The 15,809-nt window shown below is 26.9% G+C and overlaps 1 protein-coding gene across 1 annotated transcript; it reads left to right on the forward strand.

Moving 5' to 3' along the window:
- The first annotated feature begins 13,067 nt into the window (after positions 1-13,067).
- On the forward strand, positions 13,068-13,670 carry LOC145039852 (uncharacterized). The gene is made up of 2 exons (XM_078987858.1): positions 13,068-13,137; positions 13,312-13,670. The coding sequence occupies exons 1-2, from the start codon at positions 13,068-13,070 to the stop codon at positions 13,668-13,670; spliced, it is 429 nt and encodes a 142-aa protein (XP_078843984.1).
- Positions 13,671-15,809: the final 2,139 nt, after the last annotated feature.

Below are 15,809 nucleotides of genomic sequence, written 5' to 3' on the forward strand. Positions count from 1 at the left end.
CTGTAGGAGTTGTGTGATTAGATGATTGTCTTTGTGATATTCATCTAGGGTTGTTACACTATGTGATATATGTGTTATGTGGTAGTAGTAGGGGGTGAAATAGTCCCCAGTATCCGGTCGAAAGGACCGAAGGGGAGGCCAGTACCCAGATATGCTAGGCAGTATCCGGTCGAAAGGACCGAAAGGGAGGCCAGCACCCAGATATGCTAGGCAGTGTCTGGTCGAAAGGACCGAAGGGGAGGCCAACACCCAGATATGCTAGGCAGTATCCGGTCGAAAGGACCGAAGGGGAGGCCAGCACCCAGATATGCTAGGCAGTATCCGGTCGAGAGGACCGAAAGGGTAGGTCGGGCACCCAGATATGCCTGACAAATTTATGTATGATATGTGATTATGTGGTATGTGGTACAGTAGGGGGAACTCACTAAGCTTTGTGCTTACGTTTTACAGTTTTGTTTTCAGGTACCTCTTCACCGAAGGGGAAGGAGCCGGTACGGTAGCGGCACATCATGCACACACTCTGGTTTCCGCATTTACGAGATTCACTGGGATTTGTACTCTGATATTTTGATGGGATGTATGGTTGACTTTTAAAACATGGTTTACGTTGTGTTATGGTGTGATCAAACAATGTTTTTAATTATTAATGTTTTCTAAAGTGATATTTTAAAACGATATTTTCGGACGTAAAAAAATTGGGTCGTTACAATATATATATATATATATATATATATATATATATATATATATATATAATGTATGGATATAAAGATCGTAAGTAAAAATATATTACTTTTTAACGGGAGTAATCTAAAAGAAAGTTGTAGTAGACTAAAATACGAATGCCTGACTATAAAGATAATTAAAATAAGAGATCGTATGAAAAAATTATGACGTTCAGAACAGATGGCCTAAGCAACCAAGTAGTTGAGATTGCGATTAACATAAGCATCAAAAGCCCCAAACACCTCATTAATGATTGTCCCGCTTAAAATGTCATGAGAAAAACCTAAAGAAATCATTCGTAAGTACTGAATGAGTACAAAACAAAAATAACTTATTTTGCAGAAAATAAAATATTAAGGACTAAATATGTACAAAACTATTAAGGACTAAATACATACAAAGTGAGAAATATATTACCAAATATGTACAAATCGGAAAATATATTACATTTTTAAGTCATTATCCCTTTTTAAATATATCAATGACGTTGTTGTTAGCTCTTATATAATAAATCTGATAATAAATTGATATAAACATTGTTTGTTTTGAATTATATGATAATGTAGATATCTTTTAAAATTCTATGATCCTGTTTTTCTCAATGGCCTCTATCTGCGGGTTACTCATGAATAAAACTAAATATAATATATGGTTTAATAATATTTATAGATGTTGTTATGACTAATTAATTTTAATAAAAATTATTTGCTTAAGATTTTAATTCATATCTTTGTAATCATCAAACATTTTTTTGTTTTTAAAGGTATCAATATAATTTTTGTATATACTGTTACTTTTAGTAATTGTTGATGTAAATTATTTAAAATAATGTATTTGGAAATACTTAATTATTTTAATTTGGTTTTAGAAATTTAACTTTTTTAAAATTTATTTGATGAATATTGGTATTTTTTATTGTAATTATTTAAAACAACAAATATTATTTTTGTTTTTAAAGATAGCATTATAATTTTTTATATAATATTGCCTTTAACTGTTTTTATTGTATGTTATATTTAAGCTAAGTATTTGAAAATTCTTAATGATTATAAAAAATAGTTTCATGATTTTTTTTGTTAATTTTGTATTAAAATTTAAGGTTGTAAAGTTTTGCTAATTAAAAACATTAATGAATTTGAAGAGATTTGTGATTTAAATATGAAGAGTTAATATAAATGTTATAATAGATGTTTTAGTGTTTTTTTTGTTATTAAAAGTTATAGTGTTTATTTTTCATATTTTTTATTATTCGTTGTATATATATCTTTTTTAATACAAATGTTATAATAGATGTTTTTCTATTTTTATGTTACTAAAAGTTGCAGTTCATATTTTTGTTCATACGTTTTGTTACTCGTTATATTATCATTCATTTGATATATAATGTACATAATTTTAAATGGTTTATCAAATTATCAAATAATTGTATATATCACAATGACTTAAAAATTAAAGTAGAATGTTTAATAAAACTAATATGTTAACTATATGTTTGCTTTACTAGTAACATTTTGTTTCAAAGTAGAAATATTAAATAATAATTTGGTAAAAGTTATTATTTTAACTATATAATTCTATTCTCGCGCAACGCGCGGAGATTCGCCTAGTATATATATATATATATATATATATATATATATATATATATATATATATATAAGAGAGAGAGAGAGAGAGTGTGTGTGTGGGGGGAGGGACAATATAGCTCTTAAAATTGTCCATAATTATGAGAGGCCCAACATGTCTTCCTTGTTATCTAGCCTACATGTGGTTTTCAGGTTCTCCTTACATCTTCCATTTATATATATATATATATATATATATATATATATATATATATATATATATATATATATATATATATATATATATATATATATATATATATATATATATATATAGTATATTAGAAACTATCAACAAATTATATATATATATATATATAGAGAGAGAGAGAGGTAAAAGATCAAATGAAAATCAATAAAGGTTAAGAACCCTAAGAACCACTTATTTTTACCTTATAATTAAGGTTACGGTTGTAAACGAACCAAACGAACACGAACAAGGTTTTGTTCATGTTCGTTCGTTTAAGTTATCCGAACAACAAACGAACACGAACAGATAAACGAACGATATTTTCTTGTTTATGTTCGTTCGTTTAACAAATTACTTTGTCATGTTCGTGAACATACTAAACAAACATAAACGAACAAAGATAAAAATAAAAAAACACAATTGAACATATATGAACATAAACGAACATATAATATAGCAATCTAATAAAAAATAATTGAATATAGATGAATATAAATAAACTTAAACGAACGAACATAAACGAACGTAAACGAACATCATAAACAAACGTTCACGAACATAAATGAACGAACGAGACCATTGTTCATGTTCGTTCATTTAACTAAATGAACGATAATTTTTGTTCATGTTCGTTCATTTATTAAATAAACGAACATAAACGAACTTCCCGCCGAACAGTTCACGAACGATTTGCCGAACGTTCAGTTCATTTACAGCCCTAATTAAGGTTATTTTTATATTTTGATTTTTCTTAAGTTTTTTATAAATATAAAATATAATAAGGGCATAATGGTATTTGTGTAAAACTCATTCCATTACTTTTGAGTTTGAGCAGATAATATTCTTTCATAATAGAAAAGAAAAAAACTATCTCATGTCCTTTAACATCCTCTAATGAGCACCACCACATTTACTAGCACCAATGGCGACCTCACCACCGACGGTGACATCACCACCACCAATGGCGACCTCACCACCATGATCACCTTCGGCGACAAATTTTAGATCTGGAACCATCATTAACACTTCTTTGTTGGATCTCCGATGTACCTTTGCCATCTCCTCTTACTGGTAAACTATTATATTTAAAAGCACAAGTTCCAATTCATTCTAGATCTATGATTTTTGGCTCAAATCTACAATATTTGCCTCTAGATCTAAAATTTTCTACTGCAGATCTGAAGTGTTAGGGTTCAAATCCACAATCTCTGATCATTGCCTTTCCCCTATATCTGCTATGGCGAGCTAATGTCGCCAATCATACCAAACAACTACCAAATCTTTAATCATTGTTGCGAACTACTATTATATCACACGAATAACAACTATAACCGCCGAAGCACCAAATGTAACTTTCCACCCCTACAGATTTGTGAAGTGTGATTCATTTCCAACCTTCGACCTAGCTAAAACACCAGAAAACATTGCATGTTTTCGTTCTCTCTCTCTCCCTCTCTCTCTCTCTGTATGTGTGTATATATATATATATATATATATATATATATATATATATATATATATATATCCTCTAATGATCTAACATCAACGGCCTCCTTTATCCAGCTCTACAACTTTAGCGAGCGATGTGGATTTACCAAAACCACATTCCTCTATATATGCTTTGTTTTTTATTCCTCTAGATCTGCTTTGTCTTCGACCACCTCCAGTTATCTTACTCATCTCTGACCACCAAGGTCCTTCATGCATCACAACTTATGCTCAAATCGATGCATTTCCCATTGTCTTCGTTGACCCTCCTGCTCTATACCTCTGATGATCTCAAATTATGTCCTTCACGATAAGCATTTTGTACATCTAGTGGAGTTTCACTCAAATCGAGGTAATATGACTTCAAATTTGCTTTTATGCTTGAAGTTTTTGTGTTATGATGCATATTTTAAACATAAATTTATGATTTTGCTTTACCAGTGGTTTTAAATATTAGTATATGCCTTTAGAAAAATAATAGCTTTTTTCCTATGGAATTGTTTCAAGGTGTTTGAGTTTTATGAAGTGATTGTGCATCATATCTCTATGATGCATTTTTTTAATCGTCTTTTCTTTGTGTTAACGTGTGATTTTGATGTTTTAATCTCCTAATTGTCGTCTACCTGTGTTAATCTTAGTTTTATCTATTGTTAAGTTGTAAATGTAGAATCTTTTTAAATTCATTTTTGAATTTGTTGTATTAAATTGTAAAATTTGTGTATTAAACCGCGAATTGATTGCATTAAGAGCTTTAATTTGATAATATGGCTGTGAATGCATACTTTTTGTGTAGTAAACTGTGAAGTTATTGTCTTAAGCTGTGAATTTTGTGTATTAAGCTGTGATTTTGGTGTTTTAAACTGTAAATCTATAACATTAAGCTGTGAATTTTCTATTTAAATTATGAATTTTATGTATTAAACTATGATTTTTTTTGTATTTAGATGTGAATTTTGTGTATTAAAATGTGAATTAACCATATTAAGAGTTTTAAGTTGATAATATAACTGTAAATTTATATTTTTTGTGAATTAAACGTTGATTTATTGTATTAATATGTGAATATTGTTTGTTAAGCTATAATTATTGTGTTTAAATAGTAAACTAACTCCATTAAGCTATGAATTTTATATTTAAATTGTGCATTAACTATATTAAGTTGAGAATTTTGTGTACTAAACTTTAGTTTTTGTGTTTTATACTATGAATTAACTTCATTAAGTTGTGAGTTTTCTATTTAAAATGTGAATTGATATTCACTTGTAAATCTTTAATGAATTTTGTTTTAAAATATCTATGATTAATGTATGAATGTTTGTATTAATTTTCTTATGAATACTTTTTTTTCGTTTTGCATAAATATGCAAGAATTTATTAGTTTTATAATTATTTTGTATTAAACTCCGAATAAGTGAATTAATTGATTTTTTAAATTGTGAATATAATATTTAAGCGTTTAATTAATGAGTTTATAAAAAGATCAGATTTAGAAGGAATGATGATTGCGATAATGGCACATGTGGTTTGTGGTGTGTGTTAGTTCGTGGTGTTAGAGTTTCGGTTTGGTTTCTTTCAATATATGAACTAGTGTATAATGGATTGTATTATCTTATGTTGTGAATTATATGTATTAAACTTAAAATATACTATATTAAGTTGTCTATTTTATAAAAAATTTGTGTTAAAATATGAATGAATGTATGCATAAAAAATATTAAATAGTGTATTACTGAATTAATATGTTTATTAAATTATGAATATAATATTTTAAATTGTGAATATGTCCTATATCCGTATTCTAATCTCTATTCTAATAAAAGAATAAGTTTCATCTCATATTGACAAGTGTCATGCAATTAGAACCTCATTAATGTTATATATATCATTTATCATGCCACTTGTCAACCTATTAATTATTCATTTCAAATTTCAAAATTTAAATTTCTCACTCTAATTTTATTAAATTAATAATTGATTCTTCATTTTAAATTTCAATTTTTAAAATTTTTTTCTTTAATTATATTAAATTAATAATATTAGATTAAAAAATAAAATAAAATTAATATAAATTATAAATGATATAACTCCACGTATTTATTTAAATCAACGATTATAATTTTATATAACTAAAAAAATATCATTTTAAGTAATAATTTATTTAAAATAATTAATTAAAAATTTTTATTTTTTAATACAAAAGTTTAATTAATTTTATAACCGTGGTTATCACGGGTTATAAACTAGTAAAATAATAAGGTTAATCTCCTATTGGCAAATGTCATATAATTAGGACTTCTTATTAATGTTATATATCACCTATCATGCCACTTGTCAATTTATTAAGTATCCATTTCAAATTTCAAATTTCAAATTTCCACTCTAATTACATTACATTAAATTAATAATTGATTCCTCATTTTAAATTTCAAAATTTTAAGTATAATAAATTAATAACATTAGATTAAAAAATAAAATAAAATAAATATAGATTATAAGGTGATATATCTTCACATATTTATTTAAATCATTGATTATAATTCCTTTTATATAACTAAAAAAATATTTCTTAAGTAATAACTTTTTAAAATAATTGATTAATAAATTTGATTTTTAATATAAAATTTTAATTAATTTTATAACCGTAGTTCTTATGGGTTATAAACTAGTACATTATATTTTTCTATGAAAATATATAATTTAGAAAGAAAAAAATTTTAATTTGTCAAGGCATAATTCCATATTTTTTTTAATATTGAAATTTGGTATATCTGGCTGCAAAAATGAAATTGCATGTGTTAAAAAGTATTAAGAAAAAGAGAGAACTAAAATGTATGTTTTATTAAACTGTGAATACGATCAGAAAAATGTTATTGAATTTGGTGTTACTCCAACTGCGGTTCGACGTTAGTCCGACTATGGTCCAACGATGTTCCAACAAGTGGTAACTAGTTGTGAACTAGGAAATGGAAAAGTATGCTTAATATAATATTAATGTTAGATTTGTCCATAAAATCCTTAATGAAAAACATCTAAAAATGATTTTTAGGATTTTTAACCTTTTAAGGTTTTCATTTGAAACACACACACATTCTCTCTCTCTCTCTCTCTCTCTCTCTCTCTCTATATATATATATATATATATATATATATATATATGTATATATATATATATATATATATATATATATAGAGAGAGAGAGAGAGAGAGAGAGTTGATATATGTTGAAAATTCAAAAACTCATGAAAGCATAACAATTTTAAAAAAAATACTGAAACATCTATTTATTTAGTTATTTTTACTTTATAGACTAAGATTGTAAACTTGCTGAAATAAATTGGAAAAAAATCATTCTTTATATTTTTCAACGAATTTGATAATATATAAGCGGATTTTGAGTCTATAAAGTAAAAAATATGTATAAAAATATATTTTTAAAACAGAAAAGTCCTTAGGTTTGTAGGAATCTTTGAGTTCTCAATATATATATATATATATATATATATATATATATATATATATATATATATATATATATATATATATATATATATATATATATATATATATATATATCTAAAAAAAAGAACAATGTTTTTCATGAATTTTTGAATTTTCAACATATCTCAACTCTCTCTCTCTCTCTCTCTCTATATATATATATATATATATATATATATATATATATATATATATATATATATATATATATATATATATATATATATATATATATATATAGAGAGAGAGAGAGAGAGAGTTGAGATATGTTGAAAATTCAAACATTCATGAACAACATTGTCCTTTTTAAAAAAATAGACATCTATTTATTTTGTTATCTTTAATTTATAGACTAAAACTTTAAACTTGCTGGAAATAAATTGAAAAAAATAATCATTTTTATATTATTTAACAAATTTGATGATATATAGGTGAATTCTTAGTATATAAAGCAAAAATATGTTACAAAATATATTTTTTAAATAGAAACGTATGATGGTATTTAGGAATCTTTAAGTTCTAATTGATATATATATATATATATATATATATATATATATATATATATATATATATATATATATATATATATATATATATATATATATATATATATATATATATATATATATATATATATATATATATATATATATATATATATGGGAAAAGTACAATAAAGTCCTTACATATTGGTCTCATAATCGATTTAGCCCTTATATATATTTTTTTATTCAATTAAGACCCAAATACGGGTAATCGTATTCAATTTAACCTTTTGACTGGGTCAACAGGTATCCAACTTTCAAAAATTACATTTTCGGCCCAGATGTCAAAGTGTATTACAAATTTGGTCCAAAATTTACATTTTGGCCGAGATTTTAATTTTTTTTTTACAAATTTGGTCCAAAATTTACTCTTTTGCCCAAATTTTAGAATTTTATTATGAATTCATCGTAATTTTAGTTTTTTTTAGAAATTTTTTTCTCAAAAGTTTGTTTCTAATATGTTTTTTCTTTAAAACTCATATTTATACAAAAAAAAAAACTTATTTTCACATAAAAATCTTATTTTTTCTATATAAAAACTTTTTTGTATATGAAATATCTAATTATAAAAATAGGTTTGGATTATTTGTGTGATTTCTTTTAAAAAATCAATTAAGAAATTAAAAGTAACCCTAAATTATATTATTAAATTGTAGTTTGTAAAAAACTAGTTACACTAGTTATCCTAAATTAAAAGTAATCCTAAGTTATACTATTAATATACATATTTTAATATGTGTTATATTTAGTGTGTATTCTTTTTTCTATGAGATTTTAATATGGTTGTTTATATGTATTTTTCAATCTGTTGCATATTCGTAAATTAAATCATACATTCGATCACATATATATGACAAAAGGTATGTAAGCTTGTTCTAATCTCATATATGACAATCGATATTAATTTCAGTAGAGTTGTAATTATCAACATTTGTAATACTTTTTTACATTTGTTAAATGTCATTTTTTACCAAAAACCTGCTTATCGACAAATGACAATTGCTCAAATCTAGATAGTTATTTTTTGTTATTACAACAAACAAAATTGACACATGAATCCGATTTTACAAAGAAGTTTAAATAAAGAAATCCAAAATGATGATGAACTATATGTATGAACATCTATTCAGCGAGAAACAAAAAAATATGAAGTTTTGAATATGTAGCATCTTCTATTATTTAATCTTTTCCTATAAATGTGATTAAAGAACAAATAAATAATATTAAAATGAGTGTAACTAGTTTTTGACAAACTATAATTTAATATTATAATTTATGGTTACTTTTATTTTCTTAATTGATTTTTTAAGATAAATCATACAAATAATCCAAACCTATTTTTATAATTAGATATTTCATATACAAAAAAGTTTTTAAAAAAAGTTCTTATATAAAAAAAAAGATTTTTATGTGAAAATATGTTTTTTTTGTATAAATATGAGTTTTAAAGAAAAAATATATTAGAAATAAACTTTTGAGAAAAAAAAGTTGTAACAAAAACTAAATTTAGAATGAATTCATAATAAAATTCTAAAATTTGGGCAAAAAGAGTAAATTTTAGACTAAATTTGTAAAAAAAAATTAAAATCGGGGCCAAAAATGTAAATTTTGGACCAAATTGTAATAAATTTTGAAATCTAGACCGAAAATGTAATTTTTGAAAGTTGGATGACCTGTTGACCGGGTCAAAGGGTTAAATTGAATACGATTACCAGTATTTGGGACTTAATTAAATAAATATATATATATATATATATATATATATATATATATATATATATATATATATATATATATATATATATATATATATATATATATAAGGGTTAAATCGGTTATGAGGTTAATATGTAGAGACTTTATTATAGTTTGACGTGTATATATATATATATATATATATATATATATATATATATATATATATATATATATATATATATATATATATTGCTATTGAAATATAATTTCACATTATAAAATATATTTTAGGATTTATTTTAATATAATTTTTGTTAATGAATATAATATGTTCATGAGACATTGAAAAAGACAAACAAACATGCTGAGTTACAAACTACATGTAACAATAGCCAACTTTGAATTAGACCATTGACAACTCACTAATCTTATCTAGGCTAAGTTCTTCGATTATAATAAACATAGATTAAACTGAGAAATATAATGATGTTTTACATCTTTCAATTGGGATAAAAATTGTTTTTGATCATCAGGAGCTTATGTAGGCTTGTTTTTTAAACTTTGATCATTATGTTGTTTTTTAAACTTATAATTTATATAGTGATATATATATATTTTTGAAAAGAGTACATATGTTGAGAAGTCTAGTGTCTTTTTGTTAATCCAAATAAGATGTGACGGATGGTGTCTAACTCAAGTACACCTCCCACACTGAGTTGGTAACTCATGGTAGGCCACTTTTGTACCTCAATGTGGAGCTTTGTCCATTTTATAAATGAATGCCTCATTTTAAATCCATTATGTTTTGTTCATCTATATATTCTGTTATTCATTACAAACTACTTGAGTATTGTTTGGTAACTCATATAATTAAATGTCAAGCAAATGATTTGAAACACTGTGACTTCTCTTAAATATTGGTTGAGGAACCGACTAGTGACATGTGACAACGTTCAAAAATAACATTCAGTCTATTTATTTAAAAGTTCAAACGCATTTAATATTATATGGAAAAAAACATGCGTACACTAAAATGTACAAAAAGGGTTAGTTAGAAAGAGGAGCAACATGAATGATGACAATCAAACAAAGGCAAGAATGAATGAGGGCAATTATGGACGATGGAGATATTTATGGTGTGAGGTTGTAAATTGATGTCTTTTTGAATTTGTTTTTGGGTAAAAGAATGATATAAAATTTTATGTTAAAAAAAGGAAATTACATCCTCTAAAATGAAATACCCCATGATTTAACATATGTGTTACATTAACATCCCTACACATGTCCCATTATTTGTGGTTTTTTAAGCAACATCCAGACTAGAATATATATATATATATATATATATATATATATATATATATATATATATATATATATATATATATATATATATATATATATATGGGTAAAGTGAATATACCTAATAACCTTATATAAGCTTAGGTACCTAACTCCATAATACTACATCAGTTTGTATCATATTCACATTGTAATTGCCTAAGGTTCTTAAACTTCAACCCCATAACTTGATTACTTCCAAAATCTTTGAACTTTCACCAATATCTTTCTTTTACATGACGTCTTTCTATCGAATACCATCTGATGGGCTTCATATTCTACCGCTACAAATGAAAGGATGTACGAGAAATATAATGAAGAATTTCCAAATTTTTTTTGAAGTAAATCAAGTTTAGGGATTAAGTTTAAGAACATTGGATGATTGCAATGATAATTTAATGCAAAATGACGTAGTTTGATGAGGTTAGGTACCTAAGCTTATATAAGGTTGTTAGGTATATTCACTTTACCCTATATATATATATATATATATATATATATATATATATATATATATATATATATATATATATATATATATATATATATAAAGAAAATTACAAATTTCATCATAGTGCATTTAGTCTTTAATTATGGATCTAAAATTGTAATTTTTATCTTTTGATACTTGGTTTTATCACCTACTTAATTTTTCTATTAAATTTTAAGAAATGATGATTTTACCTCACACTCGTACCATTAGAAAAGTGTCATTCCCTCTATTGTAACTGATGTAAAAGTGGTGATTGTTCACCACCACCAAAATCTATCCCATTGGATCCTCCAAATAAACCATTCACTTCGTGAGAAATGGTTTTCCTTACCTAAAAACATCATATCTCGATCCACCACATATGCATGGACGTTTCCAACATTTCTAGCAGAGTTGTTTTTTCTCGAAACCAGCCAATAATGGTTGGAATTAGAAAGATTTCCATTTCCTAGATCCAAAATCAGTTGTTTGTATACCGACAAAGCCATTCCGATGAACTTAATCCAAAACTTGGCGGCCGTAATCCAACCACAAAGCCTAGAACACTAGAACAAAATCTTTCGATAATAAAGAGGCTAAAGGAATCAGAGCCACATAAGATGATGTTAGCATTTTATAAATGGGAAACAACTCTCTAATTTTTGGAATTCGTGATCCTATTTCTCCTTTTAGGTGTGAATTTTCTTTATTAGACCACCGGTACGGTCCAACGAGAAGCAACGGGGGGTGAGGTGGCACCCCTCAACGGTGTTATGACACGGGGAACCCCCCCTACTCGTTGTTGCTCGTCGAGAGTGGTTCTCGTGGCCATGGCGACTTGATGCAACTAGTAAATTTAAAACGTGTAATAATGTTTAAATTGCAACGGTTATAAAAAAAAAATTAATTATTAAAAAAAACATTTATATCCTATAAATACCTACAATTTTATAAAAAAATCCACACATTTTCTCTTCTCCTCTCTACATATTATCAATTATCTTCAAAAAAAAATATGGATCCTTTCGACTCGTTCGATGATTCAGATGACGATATTTTCTTTAGGATGATGTATCATTATTACACTACTAACCTGCTACAACCAGACTCAGCCCCGCTACTAACAAGACGTGCGATGTTAAACAGAAATTGCGAGGAAGGACACAAACATCTATATCGCGATTACTCTGCGGATATTGTGTATACGGGGCGAAGGAATTCAAAAGAAGATTTCGTTTGAGTAGGGATGTGTTCTTACGAATCGTCAACGCCTTGGAAAGCCGGTATCGCTTCTTTACTATACTTTTATACAAAATAAATAAAAATGTGCTACATGTTTCTTTGATTTTACAACATATGCAATATATTTTTAAATTGTAGTTTATTTATGTTTAGGTACGAATTTTTTCAATTAAGATATGATGCTAGAGGTAAATGAGGGTTTACAACATTGCAGAAATGTGTTGCGGCCATTCGTTTGATGGCTATGAGGGAGTTACCCGACACCATGGACGACTATATGAGAATGTCCAAAAGAACCGCAAGAGAGAGTTTGTATACATTGTCAAGGGGTGTTGCTGAAACTTTTGGAGACGTGTATTTACGGAAACCTTCGTTGCATGATTTGCGAGAATTGTATGCGTCACATGAAGAATGCCATGAGTTTCCCGGAATGATAGGAAGCATTGATTGCACACACTGAAAATGGAAAATTTTTCTGGTAGCATGGAAAGGGCAATACGCAAGTGGTCATCACGGATCACCTTCGTTGGTGTTAGAGGCTGTCGCTTCTCAAGATTTATGGATTTTGCATGCATTTTTTGGGGTTGCAGGTTCCAACAACGACGTCAATGTTCTTGATCAGTCGCCAATATTCAACGATCTTTTGAATGGAAAAGCCCCGGATGCTCCTTTCACGGTAAATGGAAACGAATACAAATATGGGTATTACCTTACATATGGAATATATCCTCAGTATTTCACATTCGTGAAGGCATTCCGCCACCCGGTAGAAGAACGAGACAATTTTTTTAAGAGAAGAGAAGAAGTGGAACGTGCTTTTGGAGTGCTAAAGGCGAAATGACATATAGTCGAATATGCAGCACGGGCATTAGATTTAGAAACTTTACGATATATCATGTATGCATGTATCATAATGCATAACATGGTAGTAGAAGATAAAGGGAAAATATTGCACACTATATCCCAACAGAGCCCAGACACGTTCAGTTTCAACCAGGAACAACAGATTATTTGCATCGCGTTGTTGACATTCAGGACGCAAAGAAACACAGACAACTTCGGGAAGATTTGGTGGATTATATCTTCTATGGTAACAATAATGATAACGAATAGCGTTGTTTTTTTTTTTTTTTTTTTTTTTGAATTTGGATGTTATTTCTTTTTTTGTTTTTGGATATTATGTGTAATTTAGTCTTCATGTTAATTTTAATCTTTAAAAATTTTTATTTATTTTTTTTATATTTTTTAAACATTATGTTTTATTTTATATTTAAAAAATATTTGTATCAATTTAAAAAAAATCGAAGTAACTAAAAAATAAATTATAAAATGAAAAAAAAAGTAACAAAAAAAAAAAAGAAAATAGTAAAATATATATATATATATATATATATATATATATATATATATATATATATATATATATATATATATATTTCCAAAAGTTGGTGTTGCATCTTGTTGCCCATTTCTCCACTTGGTGTCATAACACCATTAGCTTAGGTGTCATGTGAGGTGGCATAACTTGGTGTTGCACCGTGTTGCTCACACCCAATGCTCTTAAGAGCTCAACCACTACGGGAAGGAGGTTGTACGATATTTCTGCACAAATTAGAGAGAAAGTTCGTCACATATATTCAATATCTGAAGTTTCAATCTAAATCGGTTTACAGTTGTATCTCGTGCGAGGCTTGAAGAAAATCATCTCCTACTCTTCGATGCCGCTTGATTCTTCCTCCATAATCTCTCTCTTATTTTATTTGTAAATTTCCAAGTAGATTGACCTTAAATGATCAATCCACCCTATAATTTCTCGTCTTTCTTATCAAATTTACTGGAAGAATGAGGAACACGATTAGCATAGATCGAATTTACGAAATTGAATCTTCGTTTATTTTTAGAATTATAGAAGCCTAAAAACTTGGTTGTTTTTCGGGAAGCCAGCCAATAATGGTTAGAATTAGGAAGATTTATATAGGACGAAAATACACCAAATTATACCAAAAAATCTACCTTGTTATTAAAACTAACCTTTTTTTTCGTTTAAATTTTTTTAGGCTACATATTTTATCGAAAAAAAACCGAATATACCGCTGTTTACGATTTTTCATCATCTTTCCATAGAGATCAATGTTAATATATAAAAAATGATTTTTTTTCCGAAAAAATCTCACTTTAATTTTTGTACTCTATTAATAAATATCAATATTGATTAAAAAAACTCAACCAGTTCAGATTCACATTATGAATCTAAACTGTAAATATTTCAATTTATAACATTCACAATGTGAATTTGACTTATTATTTCAACTCTTTGATCATTTGCAAATTAATTTAGTGAAATTTACATATGAAATTTATAATATTTTAACGTTTTCATTACTAATAAATTAGTTTTGTCAAATCAACAAATGGATTTATTCACATTGTGAATATGACTAATTATTATTCATACTGTGAATCTGAGCAGGTTCACAACGTGTATCTGAACAGGTTCATAATATGAATTTAAATAGATTCACAATATGCATTTGAACTGAAATTTTGATTTTTTTTAACATCAATATGAATCTATGTTTAAAGATGTAACACCCTGATTTCCTAGATGAGGAACTTGAGAATTTATTCACATTAGAAGACCTACTAGATGAGTTGGTTCGTCCCAACTCTTCATGTACAGAGATAATTAGGATGCGTAGAAAATGAAGTCTACTCGTCTAGTCAGAGGTCTGGACTCGACGAGTTGAGTCTGTTTGATGAAACCCTAATTATTCAGGCTTGTACCCTATTTAAAGGACTTTAACTCCTTTACCCCACCTCCCTCATTACTTTACCACCGTGAGAGAAACCCTAATCGAGCTATCTTCATCTTTGTGTGTGTGTGTGCGTGAGAGAGAGAGAGAGAGGCTAAGATTATATGTTTTAGTGCATTTCTGGAAGGAGTTTGAGGAGCAAAAGTCTTGGAACGAGAAGGAGCCAT

This window comes from Lactuca saligna, chromosome 4 (genome assembly GCF_052625555.1).
Source record: "Lactuca saligna cultivar CGN05327 chromosome 4, ASM5262555v1, whole genome shotgun sequence".
Taxonomy (NCBI): domain Eukaryota; kingdom Viridiplantae; phylum Streptophyta; class Magnoliopsida; order Asterales; family Asteraceae; genus Lactuca; species Lactuca saligna.

What these genes read in the sequence shown, in the direction of transcription:
- LOC145039852 (XM_078987858.1), top strand. Translation starts at nt 13,068, where the DNA reads ATGGCTATGAGGGAGTTACCCGACACCATGGACGACTATATGAGAATG. An exon ending in CAAAAGAACCGCAAGAGAGA is followed by an intron (nt 13,138 to 13,311) that starts GTTTGTATACAT and finishes TTTTTCTGGTAG; the next exon opens with CATGGAAAGGGCAATACGCA.